This window comes from Gymnoscopelus microlampas (genome assembly GCF_963454915.1).
Source record: "Gymnoscopelus microlampas genome assembly, chromosome: 17".
In the NCBI taxonomy this organism is placed as follows: domain Eukaryota; kingdom Metazoa; phylum Chordata; class Actinopteri; order Myctophiformes; family Myctophidae; genus Gymnoscopelus; species Gymnoscopelus microlampas.
Genome location: NC_139954.1, coordinates 30,389,638 through 30,406,434, shown reverse-complemented (window position 1 = coordinate 30,406,434; position 16,797 = coordinate 30,389,638). Strand labels below are relative to the sequence as shown.

The 16,797-nt window shown below is 39.3% G+C and overlaps 1 protein-coding gene across 4 annotated transcripts in view; it reads right to left on the bottom strand.

Annotated features, from left to right (window-relative positions):
• Positions 1-3,221: 3,221 nt before the first annotated feature.
• Positions 3,222-16,797, bottom strand: part of mid1 (midline 1) — a 41,258-nt gene continuing 27,682 nt past the window's right edge. For 3 of the 4 annotated variants that reach the window (XM_084084789.1, XM_084084790.1, XM_084084788.1), the window contains 9 exons: positions 14,529-14,588; positions 11,076-11,171; positions 10,089-10,196; positions 8,169-8,317; positions 7,950-8,077; positions 6,880-7,023; positions 5,763-5,924; positions 5,450-5,660; positions 3,222-5,013 (listed from right to left, as the gene is read on the bottom strand). In XM_084084789.1, the coding sequence (XP_083940915.1) occupies positions 4,665-5,013; positions 5,450-5,660; positions 5,763-5,924; positions 6,880-7,023; positions 7,950-8,077; positions 8,169-8,317; positions 10,089-10,196; positions 11,076-11,171; positions 14,529-14,588 (1,407 nt within the window). In that variant the 3' untranslated portion in view covers positions 3,222-4,664. The remainder of the gene's footprint in view (positions 5,014-5,449; positions 5,661-5,762; positions 5,925-6,879; positions 7,024-7,949; positions 8,078-8,168; positions 8,318-10,088; positions 10,197-11,075; positions 11,172-14,528; positions 14,589-16,797) is intronic. The other variant, XM_084084791.1, reaches the window with a different exon arrangement.

Below are 16,797 nucleotides of genomic sequence, written 5' to 3'. Positions count from 1 at the left end.
GTAAAAGAAACGACCGTAAAACTGACATTGCAGGCTATTTAATGTATACAGTCCATGGCATGAACTGTCTCGGTACTATCGCGTCCCCTCTTAATAATTATTAGACGTTTTTCACAAAAAAATAGACATTTTAACTATTTTTGGTGTAAAGTAACTATATATACTTAAGTACTTACACTGTACGTACTTAAGTGCAATTTTGTCTTCAGTGTTTACAATTTTCAATACTTTTACTTCTACTCAGCTGACGTTGAACTGTACTTTCATGTGCTTTGTTCCTGCAAACTTCTAATAAAGTGTTCAATCAATCAATCAAACTCCACTACATCTCAGAGGAAAATATTGTGCTTTTACTCCACTATTAGAAAACTCTAGTAGTTACTTTGTAGAGTTTATTAATTATTACAAAACAGTAACACACTAACAACTTCAGCCCAATATATATATTTCGGCCATTTGATCTGCATTTTTCGAAAGATTTCTTATACATTTTGAACTTGTGAAATGGGACATTCTGCACATTGAGTATTTTACTTCTGGTACTTTAAGTATATTTTGATGCAGATACTTTTGTACTTTTACTCAAGTACATTTTGAATACAGGACTTGTAACAGAGTATATCTACATTGCAGTATTGATACTTTTACTTAAGTAAAACGTGAGTAGCCTACTTCTTCCAGACCATCACAGCATGTTGAACTTTGGTTGTACCGTGGTTGTACCTGGCCATATGACAAAAGTCACTGATGCCATCACTCATTGTGTGTGCTGAAATAGGTCTCAACATGCACAAGCTTGATTTTGCCAATCCTATATTAAAATTCCCTAGAGGGTGGGTGGACCGATGGTGGATGTTGGACATCACAAACATAATATCCGGACTTGTGAGGCGCACTGTTTCTCCAATCCACACCAAACTTGGCACAAACACTGTTTAGGGGTCTGCCGTTAGAATTGTCACACCAGCTGTGGCCAGGTACAACCACGGTTCTACCAAAGTTCAGTTTTAAATGTCTACTTTAGTGAAAAACGTTGAATAATTTGCTGTGGCACCCTGTTGCTCCAATCCGCACCAAAGTTGGCATGCACAAACACTGTTCAGGCCAGGGCTCTGCCATGACAATGAAGTCACTCCAGGGGCCAGAGGTGGCCCCATGAGGGGCCCCAAGGGACCACAGGCTACGGTTTTCCAATCCGCACCAAACTTGGCACAAACACTGTTCAGGCCAGGGGCTCTGCCATGCCCATGACAATAAAGTCACACCAGGGGCCACACGTGGCCCCATGAGGGGCCCCAAGCGACCAGGCTACGTTTTTCCAATCCGCTCCAAACTTGCCACAAACACTGTTCAGGGGTCTAGAATTAGAATAGTCACACCAAAAATAACTAAATTGCACACATACTGTATGACCGGGGCACTAATGCAGTGTTACAGCAGTGTTTGCAATGAAGGCTGCGTGGCCACATTAATCATCACTGCTATGCTATTATAACCACTTGAAGTTGTTCAGACTCATTGGATTCCAACTAGAACCTGTCCAAGGTTTTCTGGATAAAAGTAGGCTATATAGATAATAATAATAGATTATGTAATTAAAAGTAAATAATTACAAAATAATAATTAAAAAAACAGCACCACCAGGTGGAGCTCATGTGGAAAATTACATTTACATAATATTAAAATATCAAACTTTTATTTATGAACTTTTCTGTAGCCTACTCTGCAAGTGCAGGTGGTGATAAAGATGCGTTGCTGAAATTAAAGTTAGTGGACTTTAGGAGTAGAAGCAAATGGATCATGTGTTCATCATAGTTGCATAGGTTGAGGTATCCTAGCAACCCACTTTTAACTACAAAGGATATATATTAACTCTATAGTCGGCCTTGGTGCACAACATCCCAAATGTAATGGTAGAGCATTTAGGACTGGAGCAGTCTGGAGCAGAAATAATGCCTCAATCATTCCTTTCTCCACAGGACATAAGTGCTTTGAGTTTTTACTTTGGTCACATGTTTATCATTATAAGATACACCAGTGAAACCATAATTGACTTGCATATTCTGTTGATAAGATGTCTGACCTATTGGAACATTCCTTCTATGTTGTGGTTAATTTGCACAATGTTTAGATGTTGTGATGAACCCCTACCATTTTCTTCATAAGGGTACAGAGTGGAATGCACATCAAATGTACTCCCTTACCCTTACTACACTTCATTCAGACTGGTACGTCTACATCTGTCAATTTGAACATGTGACTGATTCACATAATGATTATATCATATTTACTGAGACACTCATTATTATTTGCATCTGTGCCACATTATATCCTCAAGGCATATTGATGTCATACAATTATTAATATTTAATAGTCTCTGTTTCATATAAAACATAATAAAATTTGTACAAGAATGACGGTCAACCTACATCAATATAAATCAAATATATATAAATGCATGTTCATCTATATATGTCATTATTCATCTAACTATATTATCAGTTGAATGCAATCCTTACTGTTCTCCATATTTCCTCAAAGTGTGATTATTTTTGAATGAATGAATGAAATCTACGTAAAATTGGAAAAAAGGAAGGAGAAAAAAAGGTTAGGTTACTACATGTTTTCAATAGCAGAAGCACAGCAGTGTGAAGTCAAGGCCAGAAATGTGTTTACAGGTCAGTGTCACCAAAGTACATAAATGGCCTCTAGTGTTTGTTTATACACAAGCATGTACACATCTCCTAAACCAACAGATCTAGGCGGCATCAAAATCCTCAGTGTTAATTTAACCCTGAGGGTGTACAAATGGATACATCAACACTGAGGATTTTGCAGTGTATGGCGTAGGAAATGTTCATGTACTAAAGCTCTGTCAAGATCCATTTCCCAAGGGTGTCTGAAGGGAGGTCACAGCAAGTTCAAACTACTTTTTTTCCCCCAGATCTACTTTGTTTTAAAAGGAAGCCCTGTGACATTCAAGCCATGTTATTTGAGGATCAAAAGAGATGTCAGAGAAATTCATGTCAGAATGTTGCCAATTGTAAGTACAGTGCGAAAAAGATCTTTTAAAGAAATACAAATGCTTTTCTTACACTGTAGTTACATGTAGGTGATGTTGATTAGTGATGAAACACCTTTATGCCTAAAATATACAATATGCTATTTGTCTGAACAGTATTTTATGATGTAAAACCATAGGGACATAGTGACACTCATAATATAATGAAGTAATTTTATTACAACTTGCACAGAGAAAATTAAAAGTGAAAATTGTGGTGCAGGGAAGATTTGACAAGTCAAGTACATTTGTATTCATATAGCACCAAATCACAATAAAAGTGACCTCATGACACTTTACATAGTAGTATAGAGCAGGTCAAGACCATATACTCTTTAATTTACAGTGACCCGAGTTCTCTATTGTCATTCTTGTAATCCAACATCAAGAAATTGACAACGTTGTTAATTTTAAATTTGTCTGTTTAATTATATTTACAAAAGAAACTTGACTATTGCCTTTACAATTAATAAATAATTCAAATTACGTTTAAAATTAATTAAAACAAATATTTAAAAATGTATCTGACCTTCTTTACAATTTTCTTTTCTTTAAAAACATTTGCAACAGTACTGTAAAATTGTGAGTTAGTGATGGCAGGCTTTGTGTGCTGAAAGTGCTAAGACATTGAAAAGATGCATTGAAAATGTATTCTTCAAAGATCAATAGGGTGCTGTTGACTTGGTCCATCTGTAGAACTGTTGTTATGACTTTTCAAGATTAACATTTGTACTCAAAGGTTTAAAATGATGCTGTTAACACATGCATTAAAAGAGGCACAAACATAAAATGACCCTGGGCCTGCATGAAAATAGTATTGCAATGCAATTCAAAATATCCCATTCCTATAACCAAACTCTCAAAACCAGTGGTGGACAAAGTATTCAACCCCAGTACTTGAGTCAAAGAATAGATACTCAAATATTACTCAACTACAAGTGAAAGTTGCTCAGTCAAATTTGTATTTGCATTAAAGTACTGGAGTAATTGCTTGTAAAAAAAGATTTAAGTATTCAAAAGTACATGCTTTTAAAAATACTTCAATATTCAAAAGTACAACTTACAAATTATAAAGTACATTTTCTTTTGAATATCAATGCATTGCTGTAAATACATTTTGAAATATAAAACAACCCCAAAGAAAATAGTGAACATTTCTATCTTGGAGATCAGCTATTTTTAATAGCGGGCTTCAGTGGTTAATTCACACGTGTATCTTTAAGTTTGGTCCCGGGGGTCCCTTCCTAGAAAAGTAGAGTCAAAATATGTCTGAAATGTAGTGGAGTGACAGTCATAAGTTTGTACAGTACTCAAGTAAATGTACTTTGTTACTGTCCACCACTGCTCAACACAAACCAGTAGTAGAGCAATGTGCATGAAAGTGCAAAGCATGAAAATAATCTAGACATGTTTCTAAGACATGTTTGTAAATCATATTTTAAATTATTATTTAAAGCATCAATTAATATCTATGAAGCCTGCAAAGCCGTTCTTTGTTATCCTTTTAGCTACTGTTTTGATCTTGCCCACCGCACATAGAGGACTGCAGGGGCGCAGCTGTGGTCACTCTTGCCCGGATAGATCCATAGATAGACAGGTTTTCTTAATTGTGGCAGTCTGTCCCCTCTAGGTGATCTGGGATGGGCAGTCCAGTGAGGATTGTTAAACATTTGTTCCACACATTGAACACAGGGCAGACCGGTTGAGCAAAGGCAATGTCAAAGGTGTGCAGGTGCTGAGAGCCCACGGCGTCATAGAATGACAGAGACCCAGAGTCATAGTCCAGCAACACCCCAATACGTCGCAGGTTGGGGGAAGGCTCGATGGGCATCTCCTTGCTGTTGTGACGCACCACCCAAGAGTTGTTACAGCGAGACAGCACCCAGGAGGCTGAGTTCTTGCCTACCCACTCATGCCTTGGTGCTGACTTGTAAGTAATGCCCACTGCAAACCTATAGGAAAGTACAGAATAAAAGTTTTGCAAAGTTCGGTTAAAAAGCCAAAATGTCCTGGCATAGCAAATCTCCTGAAATGCATAATTTAAAGGAAGCTTAGCTATACGCACATCGACTGTGGGTACTGGGCTAAAGAGGCTTCAGTTCAAAAAGGTAGAGCCCGCACACCAAAGCAAGTAAAATATTTACTTCTTTATTACAAAAATGACAACATTTCGATCCGCTGTGGATCTTCTTCAGGTCATATGAACATACACACATGTTGACTTCCTTATAAAGATGTACCCCATTGTTTGTCACCCCCACTGTGTGCCACTCCCGCATAATCACAGCAGGTGGGACTCATGATCATCACCCCTAAAGTGACCTCGATACATCATTTAAAAACATAGTTCTCCATAATAATTTAGAAGACATATTTCAATATTGTTACCATGTGCTTCCTCCTATCAGCGCCTCCCAGTAATGGCGACCACTGTCAATGTAGACGTTCCCTGTGACCCCATAGCTGCTCTGGCTGGTGAAGCGATCTTGGGCATGGTGGCTCTTCTTCGACAACACCTCGTCCCTCTCCACTGTCAGGTTGTCATGGGACACCTTCAGCTTCTTGTGAGCAGACTTTGGGTCCAGTTTGAATGGTTGACCTACAAAAATGCATTTAAAGTGTTTTTGGTTTTCTTGGTAGTTTTGTAGAATATATTCAATAATTTCCAAGGGTAATAAACCACATGTTGAACATGACATACTGTTGGTCTTTAGCTTCCCAGGATCACTGCTGCGGTTCCCAGCCTGGTTTATGGCCTTGACTAGGAAGACGTACTTGGTGCCACACTGGAGCCCATGCACTGTGTAGTGGTTCTGCTTGATGTTCGGCACTATCATCCAGCTGTCAGCTGAGTTACACAAACCTACAGCCGAGGCAGAAACAGATGATAGATGAGAGGGGATCAGAAGCAACGTCAATCTGTATACGTTTTTTTGTTTGTTTTGTTTTTAAGATTTTTTGGGGGTCTTTTATGCCCTCATGGATAGGACAGTAGGCTGACAGGAAATGGGGAGAGAGATGGGGAGTGACATGCAGCAAAGGCCGTCGGGATCGGGACTCGAACCCCGCTGTCAAGCTACATTGAGCTACGCCAGCGGTCCAGGCCAATCTGTATACGTTTGTTGACTCAGGGGCCCTTGAACGAATTTGTGTGACAAGTGTAACTACTGTGCAGTTGTTTTTAACCTCCTATAGCTAACACTACTCTGGGAATGCATGACCCTTCAAGTACAATAGCATTCCAACTCGACCAAAGTATGCTTGGGCACTGGGGCAGAAGAGGGCAGATTACTTAATTGAACACGCTGTGACCTTGTTAGTATGATCTGTTCAAACAATCAGTCACCCACTTCAGTGAAGGGCCAATATTGGACCTGCAATCTACATCTGGACTGGAATCCACTCTGTCTGAAGTTTCATACAAGTGGCTTACTTTAGTCTGATCTAGATGAATCTGTGCCAAAGATTTTTCTATCATCTTATTATTCACACAGAAGTAGGAGACAAGAGTTCCGCCCCCTGCTGCCAGGATAAATGCTTTATTTCATCTGGATAATGTAATGAATCCCTCAAACCATTTAGAGGACTCCACATAAAAAATCCCTTTCATTATTGATGTTTTCCACGACAAACATTAATGCCCTCTCAATGAGAGAAGCCACACATTTAACCACTTAAACCTTATATATTTATCTCTAGAAGAGATCTACAAGTTCACAAGTAGTAGATCTGCTATTTCCGCTGAATGTTTTTCCTCTTTTTGCCAAATGTTCGCCTGACCAGAATAGGGACACTAGGTTAACATGTGGTTAACTTACTGATGACATTGGCTTGGCTGGTGAAGATGGCATACTGGAGTTCATATGATACGACACAGAACTCGTCATCGGACGTCCAGTGAACAGTGATGGTGTCATATGAAGCTGTACATAACTCCTCGCGGATCACTGGTGGATTTGGCGCTGCAAAGGGGGAAAAAAAGTCAAAAGTCCTTTTAGTACAACTGTCACAGAGTTGTGGAGAGTGGATTTCATTCTGGAGGGAGAAAACAAGCAAAAGAAAAATCCTGTAATCAGTTGCAGAGATCAGTTGTAGCAGGTTTTGGTGAATGGTGCTTTGCAAATCGTTTTTGTTGGAACAGCAATATGCCCTGTAATTGAGTTACAGTAGTTTATAGTTCCCTTGAGGTATCAGGCATCCATAGCCCTCATACGGAGTTCAATGCATGTTACACAATATGCCCTAAGCCTGTACAATAAAAAATAATATTGAATTAATTTAAAATGAAACTTAAACTGTAGACTATGTTTTTCGAGCATCAGTTTTTGCCTCCTGAGAAGTACAAGGCCTGCAACTACATTAGATGCGCATGTACAGTATGTAAGCACACAGTACTCAAAGTAAGTAAGGAAAGTTGCTTTGGAAAAAATAAGAGATTAAAAGACGTAGGTCATAGTAATGTCTCATTTATACTTGCGTGCTGTGTCGCTCACAGAAAATAGCAGATAAATCTGACATTAGCAGTTATACTGAATGGCTCAGGAGTATAGAGTCTGGGAACCACAAGGTCCTCGGTTCAATCCCTGGCTCCTCCTGGCTTTGTATCAAGGTGTCCATGAGAGAAATACCCCAACTGCTCCCGAGTAGCTTGGTACCTGGCAGGCAGCGTATATACATTCCCCACCAGGGTTACGAGAAGACCCGCCCTTGCCTGCCTCTGATTGGCCTACCGAACCTGGCAGCGTTGCAAGGTACTCACCAAGTGAATGTGTGAGTGAATGGTGGAATGTGCATAGTAAAACACTTTGGATAAAGGTGCTAACAGAAATGCAGACCACATGGTAATTCACAGATTTAGTGCTAAGAAAAACTAAAAATCTCCACAAACCTGTGAGGTAGTCCAAGCTTTCCAGCATTTTCTTCTCCCTCGTGAAGTCCAAAGCAAAAGTATCAAACGTGTCATTCAGGTTTATTTCTGGTATCAGGATTTGAGAGGAGGCAGTCGCCATGGACACTCTGCAAACACACAAGCCCATTGGGACATGTCAAACTTGCATATCAAGCTATGGGAAGACATCAAAGCCATTTATTGTACCTTTTCTCTCACCTCTCACAAGTGCTTTTGGCTGTTTGCAGGAAGCGGGCAGGGTCCGTCTCTTTGAGGGTTTGGTCAGCCTGAGTGATGAGGGAGGAGGACCTCTCTATGCATTGCTTGCAGCCAGCTATCTGTTGGGCCAGTTTCCTCAACCGCACAGACTTGAAAAGAAATAAACTGAATTAGCTTAGCTGCTAAAGCCTGAGTTATACTTAGTATAAGGTGTGTGCCATTAGAAAAAAGTGGAAATGTGAGTACTTTGTCCTCCATCGATTTGAAATTTGGGATGTACTACCTTTCTGGGATTTTTTCAATTCCTATTTTTGATATGTAGACTTAGTATAAGGGTTTCTACAAGCTCACAATGCACAATGCATTGTCAGCAGTCTGTCAGTCGTCTATGATGTCAGTCATCATTATGACTCAAAATTTGGGCAAGGTTTCAGCCCGATCTGACCCTCATTGACTTCCATTATAAATTTTCAGTTAAATATTTCAAAAAATATAAAAACACATGTGGCAGTTTGTGAGATTAGGCCTGGACAAACAAACAGACGCCTTGCCTCTTACCCAGTCAACACCAATGACACCACACCAACAAACAGAATCCCAAAACTGCACCAACCTGCAACGTGTCAGTTCATACCGCTGCAAACGGTTGCAAGTTGCAACTCGTTGCGTTGCGAATCATTGGTGTGTACTGGGCCTTACAGAACCACGGCGTGAAATCTCGATTACATTCAGAAATCCAGCTTCAGCTCCACGTGTCACTTTTGTTAGACAGTTCTTTAAGGTTCACAAGCTTCCCATTAGTCCTACAGACATTAACACACGTTTGTTTGCCAGCAACGTTGGATTAAAATGGATCAACATGGCATCTCCACCATTCTCCAACGCCAACCTTAAGCCTAGAGAAAGTGAGAGCTTATTTATATACTGTATGTCTCCTGAATAACATTACCATGGTAACACCCCCCCCCGCCAACCTGGCCCAATTGGCCCTGAGGCAGAACGCAGCCTCTAACCTGACAAGAGGCACGGGGTGAGGAAGGAAGCAGTCCTCCTCCTCAGAGGGGGATCACAGGAAGCAGGGCTGATCTTACTCTGACATTGGACATGGCACAGCATGCCACAGGCTCTCTAATGGCAACTAATGGGGGGGAAAGGGAAGGGAAATGATTCAAGAGGCAAAGTGCATTTGTGTCAAAATGCGTGAGCACTGTGCCAAAACCACTCCATTACAGCGAACGTGCATACTGATACTGAACACAGGAGAAAACAAACCAATTAGCAACCGCAGTACAGTGACTTTTTCAAAACAATGAGCTGACAACACTGATATCATGTTACAGCAACACACGGGGGGGGGGGGGGGGGGGGGACAAAATCATGTATCAAAAGATGTATACTCGTGTACATGTTTGTTCCTGGAGGTATAGATTAACCTTGTCACTGAAAACAATATGTCTCAGGCGGCTCTAATGCTATGGCTCAGACTGCAGTGCAGTATCGCCAGCTTTCTGAACCTTGAGGTTAGAGAGAGATGATGAGCTCATCTGCGTGGGCTGACTCTTGACAGATCAGACTGCCTGCCCTCTTCACTAATCATCAAAACCAATTAATGCAATCCACATAATTCTTGGACAACTTAAGCTACCATGCGCAGCAAAGCTCTTTTCTAAGCACAAACCAGTGGAATTCCCATCTTTCACAAACCTAATCAGGGCATTTATCTCTTAAGTACAGCAGTGGAAAGCTTCATCCTTTGCATTAAAGATAGATTATAGTATAGCCACAGAAAGTGTATTTACAATAAACTACAATGGACAATAGGATCTGTCATGCACAGAATATTATTTTCCTTGTATGAGTTATCAGCAAACTAGAACAGTTGAAGGGCAGTGAAGCAAGCAAGATGCCATCAAGCAATACCTTTCCTTCCTTTATCTTGGTGGCTATGATTTGTCTCCTCTGTTGTATGATGTCGATCAGCAGGTCACATTCTTCAAGCAGTTTGTTTTCTTGTCTCGATGCATTCACCTAAGGGGACATAGAGTAAGGACAGTTGAGAGATAGTCAATAATGACTGACTGTTGGTCTGATTATCTAAGCAGAAGCATTTGCATATTGTATTGATTCTATAATTCGACAATTCACACAAGCCCCAGGTGACAGAGCAAAATCGAATTTCTAAAGTAAAATAAATGTTCAATTATACACATATTGTTATGACAAGTCTGAGGAGGCAATCAGCTTGAGCTGACTGATGCGTTTTGTCTCTCTTTTAACCAAAATATTTATTTTTGTAATGACACTTGATTTGACAAAGTGTGTGTACTGTATGTTGGATTGCTTTGTTTGCAATAGTAAAGCAAATAGTGGCAGCTATTGTACAGGTGTTACAAAGTAGTTACCTAGCAACTCCAAAAGCTAACTGCTTGCACCTTGCTACAAATAAATAGATGTCAAATGTGTCTTTATGCTTAGTTTTGCATTTTCTTCCACATGACATGCCAAGAGCTTGGTAAAGTAAAAACAAAAATAAACTCAAATTAATATGCCACAGTCTTTCTTTGATTTAACAATGGGATATGCCTCTAAGAAAGTGACATTATGACACCTACTGTACTTTATATGTAAATGTATATATATATCCACTGGGTACACAGATACTAGGCCTGTCATTTCCTTTATGTTTCATTGTAAGCTAGATTCCATATCTACCTGTTTAAATGAGAGCTAAATTGAAACTCAGGATTTTACTGTAAAATCACGAGTATTCATTTCACTCTGTGAGTAAAGGGTCCATTCCATTTGGTGCTGTTTGAACACTCTCAGAGTTAAATTAACACAGAGGATACTGTGTTGCAAACTGGGAGAGGAACCATCGCCTGAGCAGATCTGAGTGAACATTCGTACCTCCACATGTTGGCAGGTCTGAATAAGTTTGCCCATCAGCGTTTCCAGCTCATTGGTCCTCTTGATCAAACTGCTCAGGTTGGAATCGAGCGCCTGCTGTGGAAAAGAGAAATTGACAAGCATCATTTCACTGCACGACACGTTATTAACCCATTCAATCCGGGAACACATCTGTGTCATTTTTAGATTATTACATTTTTAGATTACTATGAGCTTGTAGTTCTGCTATTTTTGAAAAATCGTGAAAATGTGTGCAAATCTTATATTTTTAACAACATTTTTAACTCAAATCTTTGCTTCATGGGGGTCCCTGGAACAAAACATTTTGAGATGGGGGTCCACGGCGAAATACATACTGTATCTAAAAATGTTTTCTAAATGCTAAAAGTATGTTGCTACATGTATATCAGTGGTGCTCCAACTTTTCCATGTCAAAATGATATGCATTTGGCCACGGACCCCCATCTCAAAATATATTGTTCCAGAGACCCCCCAGAAGCACAGATCGGAGTTAAAAATGTTTGCTTTAAAACATATATTATATATATTCAAAGATTTGCACAAATCGTCCAGGATTTTAAAAAAAATAGCAGATCTACAAGCTCATAGCACAGCACCGGTGCCGTGATATGAGCTTGTAGATCCTCTATTTTTGAACAGCACAAAGAAATCTTAAAATGACACAGATGTGTTCCCGGTCTCAATGGACAGCTGATGGAGGAAAGTGGAGTGAAGGGGATGACCGGAACCATATTGTGTCCAATAATATGGGGAGGAGAAGAAGCGGAGCTACCACAGACTGCGTTGTCACTGTGGATACGAGGCTCGTCTAGATTTGGTCTGTGATCAGTCAGTAAAACCCCCCTTGATCCGCTCTACGTGCCAAAACTTCCATCATGCTGTCTGAGGAACTCACAAAGCTTAGAGTGGAATAGCGGAGCATCTGCCAGAGATTTGGGCAACTCAAACCCTAGCTGCGTTAATCACCCACCAATGACTCAGATGAAAAGCTCATGTTTGGAATTGCATATTTTAATTCTAATTGGGTGGCCAGATGTCTCTCTGTGTAGCAGAACAACAGTGCGTCAAGTCTGAAACAAAGGATTATTCTATTAAGATTAGATTGTGTTCTGTGAATTATTTAGTGAAACTAACATTCAGTATGTAGGCTACATCCAAGAGTCTTAAATTAGTCTTACAGGTCAATTTTGACCTAAAAATGAAGGATTTTGCTGTGTATAAACACAACTTTTCTACTGCAGACGTATGTAACTCTCCAGACAATTCTGTGCTAAGCCGCCCCAAATCCATGCAAGTTTTCAACAGCACGGCTTCAATTTCCCTCAATCAAAACGAATAATACAAAAAAGTTCGCATCTAACCAGAGAAGTGAACTGAGAAAGAGAATTCTTAAAGGTTCTAAAGTTACAGTATCTCATTCTCTCAAATTTAGCAAATAGTGGTGAAAGCTCTTTCACGTCAGACATTCCACATTGTGATTTCATGAGGCATGTGCATCAGTGTGCACTAAAATAGCTTCTTTCTTTTTTAACAGCTCTTAGAAAAATGTTTTATTTATATGACAGAGGAGGTGAAGAAAGCCATCAGCCTGGCTCTGTAAAAGTTGCAAGGCAATAACATACCTAAAGTAAGAGTTAAGACTTCCTGAGAGGAACAACAAACTGCAGAAATGTAAGAAAAAAAGAAATGCATCAGCGTGGCTCCTGAGCCGTATAGCACACTCTAAATCAAATTGGCAAAATAATTAAATTAAGTGCATACATGAGCCTGATACTCCCTAAGAATATTGTTGAGTTTAATGTTCCGGGAAAAGCAAAAAATCAAAGAGAATCTAATGAATATGAATAGGCAAGTGGCCTGAATAGTATTGTGTAATGCCTACAAGGCGTACAGACAATCTGACCTGTTACTTTTGTCCTACATGCCTTGAATGCCACATTACATTTTAGAGCCTGATTTGATTATTATTGATCATGCTACAGTACCTGCTCTTTATCCTCTATTCAAGACGCAACTTTACAGACAGTCAAGACAGCAGCATTTGACAGACTTGACTCTGTTAACTGCTATAGCTTCTCCATAATTCACGTGATATCTTTCCAGCTTCACTGTATCTGTCAAGCAGTGATTCCCGTTAACTGAATAGGACTAAATCTTACCTAATATATTTCATGAAGTACTGAAAAGAAAATATGCCAGACATATGATGAATTATTTAGTAAGCTCTACCGGAAAAATAACTACTTTCTGATGATTAGAAAGCTAAAACGTATCCATTAAATCCATGTGGTGAAGCAATGGAAGTGTTGTGACACAGGCAGACCAATAACAGTCTACTATGGAGTGCGGTCAGTGCACTTGATAAAAATGGGTACAACTGTAAATGTTGACACAGAATAAAATTCCAAACATTGACACGGGAGCGAGGAAGGAAGAGAGAATGGCCAAGTCAAAAGGTGTGAGACCAAAAGCTTTTCCCATTCAAGAGGAAGCTGCAATCCTTTCCTCTCATCAGGTTTTAAATGGCTTTAGGAAAAGAGACGTCTATCACAGAGAGAACTATCTAAACATAAGCGCTCTGCTATCACAGTGGAAAGCATTCTTTAGATGCAATGAGAAATCTAATAATGTAACATAAAATGTCTCTCTCACACACAATTTTGATTTTGCAGTTTGTAATATTAACGGATGCAGTAACAGATTGTAGTAACACACATGCACACACGCACATGCACACATGCGCACGCACGCACGCACGCACGCACGCACGCACGCACACACACACACACACACACACACACACACACACACACACACACACACACACACACACACACACACACACACACACACACACACACACACACACACACACACACACACACACACACACACACACACACACACACACACACACACACACACACACACACACACACACACACACTGAACACAATGAAAGAAGACTATGGTGAGTTTTGTTTCCCCCACATGTGAGAAATAGGGTGGACAGTCTGGACACTGACATTTAATCAACTGGAAGTTGAACTCAAAGAGAACAGCCCAAGGGAAGATGGCAGTGTCCACAATAACATCATTTTGCCAATGAAAGATGAAAACACAGTAAAACTCCAACAGCAGACTGAGGCACAACACTGAACACACAAGAAGCTATGAAGACTGCATCCGCTTTTCTGAGCCTCATATTGACTGACTGAAAATCAGTGCAAATATCTGCTCCTGTTATTTTCAGAGGGAAATAAAATGAGAACTAAAAAGCAAAAAGTGAAGATAGAAGGAAGGAAGAAAGAAAGAAAGTAAAAGAGTACATCTAAAAGGTCCCTCTTGAAAAATAACATTCCGATTTACTCAGTAAAGTAAATCTGTCCCTGAACGTTGATTCGGTAAAAAAAAAAGATGCTGTAAGGTCACCTGGTCTCTCTCCTGGTCTGCCTGATCACTCCACTCACTGAGATAGCGGCCTGGAGATCTCTGCACAATGACAGCATGATCAAACAAAGAGGACAGGTTAAGACTCATGCTCTGACCTGAATCACAGAAGAGCAGCAAGCTAAGATTACGGCATCTCGGTTTCACTGTGACCAAGCATGTGCCATCGGCCCCACTCATTGTGAGAGAGGGACAGTGCAATACAGAAAACCACCTTTTGTGTATCATGCATGAACAGCAGTGGTATTTGGGCGAACAAGAACTGAAAAGCAACTGGTATTAGGATTCCATGCAATGGACACCATGTAGAATATGTTGCGAAATGCACTGGAGTTGAAAGAACCCTCCCTTGCTTGTGTTGGATTAAATGATTACATCTGATTGGCAATTTCCATGAGAAAGGCTGGATATTAAACACAGGCTGCATGGTTCACTTGTAATAGACCATTAAATGATCCCATGAGGTTTCTGGATTCCTGCTAGTGTCCCATGGTGCGTGTTGGCAAAATACTGACCCGCAAAACCCAAATCTTGCTCTTCTGACGAGCTCATTCAAGTCTAAAATGGAAGGAATGCGTAGCAACCTTTTTTGTATGTTCCAGCTAACAGCATCTTCCCTTGATGCCTTATTAATGTGCACCCATGTGGTGAGAGTGAGCAGTTCTACTTAACCTGGAGCCCTGGAAGCAATCTTTTTCATTGGCTGTAATTACATTTTAAACCCTCAAAGAAGTAGAGTCTCTAACTGTTTCCAAGAGCTTTGGCTCCTGCTGCATACTGTATTACTCACAGATATCACTAGTTTAACCACTTAATACCCGTTTTATACTTCACCATACGACGGTGTTGCATGAAAATAGCAGATCTACAAGCTCATAACGTGTTGCAATGCGACACATTGTGAACTTGTAGATCTGCAAGTTTTGCTTTATATATATATATATATATATATATATATATATATATATATATATATATATATATATATATATATATATATATATATATATATATATATATAGAGAGAGAGAGAGAGAGAGAGAGAGAGAGAGAGAGAGAGAGAGAGAGAGAGAGAGAGAGAGAGAGAGAGAGAGAGAGAGAGAGAGAGAGAGAGAGAGAGAGAGAGAGAGAGAGAGAGAGAGAGAGAGAGAGAACATTTCCGCCTATGATGACATGCCCAAAATAGAGATGACAGGTTTAAAGTTACTGTAAATTCTAACTGAATGAAAGTCGTTTCTTCTCATGTAAAATGAATAGCTTCATATAATGGGTATAGTACTGTAAGTCTAAATGCATCATTTACAATTACAGATGATCTGTGCTGCATCTTTTTTTCAGTCTGTTACAATAATAAAATGCATTTGAACACAAATTCATCACATGTTCGTAGAAATACTTCATTACTCACTTTACAAGCAACAATTTGAATAGAAATTCTTAGAAATGCATTCTTTGTCATTCTTAACCGAAAGGAGTATAGTACAATAGAAATTATATTTCTGTTTCCTGCTATATTTATATATTCCTACTATATTGTGAAAAACATTTTAGCCTAATATAAAATTTAGTTTTGAAAAATGTTGAAAGTAAATGTTGGTGGTTAAGTGTGTCTGTGGGTTTTATAAATATTGAACCACTGAAAAGTATTTACAAAAGCTTGTGAGTTGTGACTAAATTGGATCCATTGGAACACAGGTACTCCTTTCCCCTATATTCTGAAAAGTAGCGGTTTTGGACATACACGTTTTCCACCCGACAGCAACGATATATATTACATTTTGTGATCATTTTGTACAAACTGTAATCTCTGTCAAATCTGTATTATTACTGTTACTTTTCAATTTACCTGGTCCACATACTGTAAGCACTGTAGTGGAAATCAACTACCCGTTGCTTACACTGTAAAATAGAAGCTTAAATAACCATATAATATACCACCATCAACACATGTCCTATTCACAGCTTTGGCCATGTAAACATTTTCCCTTTACTAGGTTTTTTATATATATATATATACATATATATATATATATATATATATATATATATATATATATATATATATATATATATATTTGTTTTACATTACCATACTACATAAACAATTGAGTCAAGGTTGACTCAATTTGAGTCAACAATTAAATCACTTCCTTTCAGAACATCTTTGCATTAATAAATCATGGAAAACTGGCATAAAAAGACTCTCGCTGCATAAACTATTAAGGAAGACTCCTTAGACAGAGACTAAGAA